The 5,669-nt window shown below is 28.0% G+C and overlaps 1 protein-coding gene across 1 annotated transcript; it reads left to right on the forward strand.

The window, feature by feature from the left end:
• Window positions 1-2,380: 2,380 nt before the first annotated feature.
• Window positions 2,381-4,502, forward strand: LOC125854326 (isoleucine N-monooxygenase 2-like). Its single transcript, XM_049533841.1, has 2 exons — window positions 2,381-3,360; window positions 3,867-4,502. The coding sequence occupies exons 1-2, from the start codon at window positions 2,407-2,409 to the stop codon at window positions 4,500-4,502; spliced, it is 1,590 nt and encodes a 529-aa protein (XP_049389798.1). The 5' UTR covers window positions 2,381-2,406.
• Window positions 4,503-5,669: the final 1,167 nt, after the last annotated feature.

Genomic DNA, 5,669 nt, shown 5'->3' on the forward strand with positions numbered 1-5,669 from the left:
TGAATTAAAAAGAAATTGATTTGTAAATAAAAATATATATCATATCAATTCATAATGTATACGTACGACTAACTAAAAAATAAGTAGTGTAAGTACAGTAAACTATTTTCTCCAGGTCCAAAATCATGGCCTATAATTGGATGTTTTCCTCAAATCATCCTAAAAAATAAGTATGCATTAATGCATCGGATACATAAAATTATGGAGGAAATGAATAGACCACACAAACATCTATACTAGGATAAGAATCTACATAAATATCAAAAAATCAGATTGAATTGATTAATTTTAGTTCTTTAGTTTTTAGGTTGGACAGCGATATTTTTTAAAAAAAATTTTAATTTGATTTCTTGGTTTGTAGCAATTAATCATTTATAAAAAAAAAATAAAAAAATATTATAGTTCAAAATAAAAATAGACATAAATGTCAAAAAATCAGGTTGAATTGAAAAGAAATCGATTTGCAAATAAAAATACATATCATATCAACGTATCAATTCATAATGTATACGTATGACTAATTAAAAAAATAAGTTGTGTTGCTTGTATAGCTGATTTTGGGTCATTTTTTATATAAATAAAAACTTGACTAGATTTGATGCAAATAAAATTATTTATATTATCTTTATAAAATTATTTCTAAAAAATATATTATAAATTAAACCAAAGGAAAAGAAAATTAGAGCAATTGGAGTAGATTGAATGTCACAATACTTTAAGAAAACAAAAAGTAGTACAGTCTTAATGGGGTCGTTTGATTGTGAATAAATTATCTCAAAATTAATTATTTTTGGGATGAATTATTAAAAATAAGTTATATCATCATATATGTATGAGATTACTTATTTTATCAATACAATATAAATTGTAGGACAAATAATTTAAGAATTACTTAATACTTTTCTACAAACATAAAATAAAATAATTTTACATTTTATCCAAATTAAAGATAAAAGAACTCTTGTGATAACTTTTGCATACAATAAATGGCCCCTACATTTTTATATTCCCATGTGCTTTATTTTATTCTTCAAATAATGGATAGAAGATAATCATGCGGCCATAAGAATTTAATTCAGTACTCCCTGTACAAAATGTTCAATTGCTTTTACGTTAGGAGTTTTTATTAATTAACTAAATCGCCGTTGATTGTCCTAGTTATGACTTTTCTATATAGTCGGAAAGAAAATAATATGTTTAATTTCGTGGCCTCTCTTATGCCGCATATTATATGTTGTTACGTGAAAATTAAAACATAGAGAGTATTCTTTGTGTCTCAAAATTACCTTACAAGGGGAAAATGATGAAAATATCAAACCTTCTTCTTATTGCTATCTCCAATAACACTACATTCTTCATTATTTCTATTATATTGACAATCTTCATTTCTATTATTCTTAATAAGAAATGGAATAGTAGTGTAAGAAACAATAAACCATTTCCTCCAGGTCCAAAATCATGGCCTATAATTGGATGTTTTCCTCAAATCATCCTAAAAAATAAGAATGCATTCAAAATTATGGAGGAAATGAATACTGAAATCGCTTGCATTCGTTTTGTACTATAGTTTAGGATTGCCATAGATATATAAAATAAAATAAAAATCATATTTTGGTTTTTAGGTTTGGCATTGATATTTTCTTTCAATTTTTTTTAGGTTTTTAGGTTTTGGCATCGAAAAAATTACTGTAGTTCAAGATAAGGATAAGCATACGTGTCAAAAAATCAAGTTGAATTAAATTAATTCAATTCTTTAGTTTTTAGGTTCGGCAATGATATTTTTTTTCAATTTTTTTTGTTAGATTTCTCAATTCGTAGCAATTAAATCATTGGTGAAAAAATTACGATAGTTCTAGATAATGATAGGCATAAATATCAAAAAATTAGATTTAATTGAATTAATTCAATTCTTTAGTCTTAGATTCGGCATTGGTATTTTTTCAAAAAAAATTGGTTTGATTTCTCAATTCGTAGCAATTAAATCATTGATGAAAAAATTACGATAGTTCTAGATAATGATAGGCATAAATATAAAAAAATTAGATTTAATTGAATTAATTCAATTCTTTAGTCTTAGGTTCGGCATTGATATTTTTTCAAAAAATTTGGTTTGATTTCTCAATTCGTAGCAATTAAATCATTAAAGAAATTTTTTATTGTAGTTCAAGATAAGGATAGACATAAATATCGAAAAATCAAGTTGAATTGAACTAATTCAATTCTTTAATTTTTAGGTTCGACATTGATATCTTTTCAAATAAATTGATTTGATTTCTCAATTTTTAGCAATTGAATTATCATCTTCGTTTTTATTTTTCTCAAGCACAATGTTCTTATATTAGTTGCATGTTCATGCAGCACCTATAAATAGTGGAAGACATTAGCCTTAACAATCACAAGAGAAAAATGATGAAAATATCAAACCTTCTTCTTATGATTATCTCCAGTAACACTACATTCTTCATTATAATTTCTATTCTATTAACAATATTCATTTCTATTAGTCTTAATAAGAAATGGAATATTAGTGTAAGAAACAATAAACCATTACCTCCAGGTCCAAAATCATGGCCTATAATTGGATGTTTTCCTCAAATCATCCTAAAAAATAAGCATGCATTAATTAATCGGATACATAAAATTATGGAGGAAATGGATACTGAAATCGCTTGCATTCGTCTTGGTAATTATCATGTTATTCCTGTAACTTCTCCTGAACTTGCTTGTGAGTTCTTGAAGATTCACGACTCTATTTTCTCATTTAGGCCTACTTGCATGTCCGCGAGCCTCGTTAGTAATGGCTACTTGACCCCAGCTTTTGTCCCCAGTGGTGATCAATGGATGAAAATGAAAAAAATTCTTACTTCTCATGTGTTGTCACCAACATCTTTTCAATGGCTTAGTTGTAAAAGGGGCGAAGAAGCTGACCACCTTCATCGATTTGTTTACAATCAATGCAACAACAAACTTGTTATTAATTTGAGGAAAGTGACAAGATATCATTGTGGGAATGTAATTAGGAATATGATTTATAGCAAGAGATCATTATTTGGAATTATAGAACAAGATGAGGAGCAAATTGATGCAGTTTTTACACTTCTTGAATATGTTTATTGTTTTAGTATATCAGATTACTTGCGATGGTTAAGTGTTTTTGATTTGGATGGTCACAAGGCAATTATCAAGAAAGCATATGCTACAGCAACAAAACATATTGATATTGAAGTTGATCATAGGATACAAACACGGAAAGATGGCAACAAATCTTTGGAAGAGGATATTCTTGATGTTCTTATCATGCTCAAAGATACAAATGGAAATCCATTGATGAATGTTAAAGAGATTAAGGCACAAGTGCTAGTAAGTTTATATACATTCAATTACTTATAAATCATGTGAACAAAGTTGTGTTGTTTTATCACCTTTGGCTAATTTTATGATTCATAGACTATCTGATCAATTTTTCAAAATTTGCTTATTTTGAAAAGAATTTATTGTCAAAGTACTTCATAAAAAATGAACTTTTGGAGGATAGCAATTTATGTTTTAAAAAACATTTTTGTCAATATTAGTTAGTACAATACTTTGTACTTGACCAAGGCTCTAAAAGCGTTTTGGGGAAAAACATCTTACTTCTGCTGCTACTCAAAAACACATATTCTTCTTCAATATTTGACCAAACACATCAATTATCTAAAATATACACTTTTGATTTCCAAAATTTGGCCAAACTAACTAGTACATTCTCATTTCCTTCTACCTACCTTATGTATTAACTCATCATATAAAATAAAATTTAAACATAAATTATTGCTCATCTAGTTTGAAAGTGTTGACATGATTGGTTACAAACAAATAATGTTCAGGAATTCTTTATGGCAACGGTGGATAATCCCTCAAATGCAGTTGAATGGGTACTTGCAGAAATGTTGAATCAACCAATTTTAATGCAAAAGGCTATAGAAGAACTCAACATTGTTGTTGGGATCAATAGATGGGTTCAAGAATCAGACTTGCCAAGGCTTAATTATGTCAAGGCATGCATAAAAGAGGCCTTTCGACTCCATCCCTTTGTGCCTTTTAATGTTCCTCACGTGTCTGTCTCTGATACCATCGTCGGTGAAAAGTACTTCATCCCTAAAGGGAGTATAGTGCTATTAAGTCGTCTTGGACTTGGCCGGAATTCTAGAGTTTGGGAGGATCCATTAAAGTTCAAGCCGGAGCGCCACCTCAAAATGGAAGATGGTGGTGAAGTAGTTCTCACTGATTCAAATTTACGTTTGTTATCATTTAGTATTGGAAGACGAGGTTGTCCAGCTGTGAAACTTGGTTCAGCAATTACTACAATGTTACTTGCTAGGCTTCTTCAAGGATTTACTTGGAATTTACCACCAAATTCACCATGCAATGATTTAATTGAGTCATCTAAGATTAATCATTTTTCTACCTTACCACTTCTTGCTCAGGCAAAACCAAGATTAGCTAAGGTCATGTATCTTTAAGCTACAATGGTTTTTTTTGTATTCATCTGTCTAAGTCTTGATGTGTGAAATTATTTGTGTTAGGCTATATAGTAGATATTTAGTGTATGGAGTTCCTTATCTCATAAACTAAAGATTAAAATTATCGGTCCTTATGGGTTATAAACCAATGTTTACAATGAAAGATGCAACAAGACAAACATCTTGATGATCGTAGCACAAGATTAAATATAATTTGATCTTGATTATGAGAGTGACTTTATTCCAACTTCTTGTGCTATTATATTATTCGTGTTTATTGAATGGACCAAGTAGAGATGCTAGTTTATATTCAAAATATTTTACAAAACAACTTCTCTAGTTCATCAAATGTACTTTTACTCTAAATCTTGTATAATTGTTATGATCAATATAACTTGATTTATTATATTGATCTGTCAAAAGGTAAAACTCTTTCGTAGGTTACACATTTCTGATAGATAGGATGATAACAAATCACATTAATAAAGTAATAATTAATTGATAGAATCTATATCTCAATCTTGACATTGATGATGCCCCCTTATAATTGGCTATAAGTTTTCATGTAAGAATTCCGCATGTGAATTTTATATTTATCACATGATATAAGAAATCATAATATTTAACACTTCTAAATTAATTAGAATTTTACCTTACATAAAAATAAATTTTATAATTCTATTTAAGTAACATTTAGAACTTTAAAACTATCACAATAGATTTTCATCATTTTGGAAGATTGGGAGGCTACTAATTCATCATAAACACATACATGAATTTCCATGTATGATAAAACATTAATTTACTGAAAAAATAAAATAAAATGAAAAAAATAAAAATTTAACTACTACTTAAGTACTTTACAAGGAAAATACGGTTTCTCCAACTTCTACCTTTATTTTATTTTGATTTTAATTCAAGTACTTTCTTGCATTATCCTCATCTTTTTTTAAAAAAATTCTTTAAGTTAATAACTTTAAAAATTATATATGAATCATACATAATCAACAATTGACAATGAATTCCATGATTTAGTAATTTTTTATATGGTGATGTTTTCTTATCACCATATAAATTAAATTATTTGAATCGTAATATCCACTATCTTCTTCTCCCCGTTTAGTCATGGTCTCATTTTTATAGTAACATTGATATCTTTAATGGAGA

The sequence above is a fragment of the Solanum stenotomum genome, chromosome 2, assembly GCF_019186545.1.
Source record: "Solanum stenotomum isolate F172 chromosome 2, ASM1918654v1, whole genome shotgun sequence".
Taxonomy (NCBI): Eukaryota; Viridiplantae; Streptophyta; class Magnoliopsida; order Solanales; family Solanaceae; genus Solanum; species Solanum stenotomum.

Bases quoted from the DNA above. Each gene is read 5' to 3' on its own strand.
- LOC125854326 (XM_049533841.1), top strand. From the start codon at position 2,407: ATGATGAAAATATCAAACCTTCTTCTTATGATTATCTCCAGTAACACT. The intron at 3,361-3,866 runs GTAAGTTTATAT...AATAATGTTCAG, and splicing joins AGATTAAGGCACAAGTGCTA to GAATTCTTTATGGCAACGGT.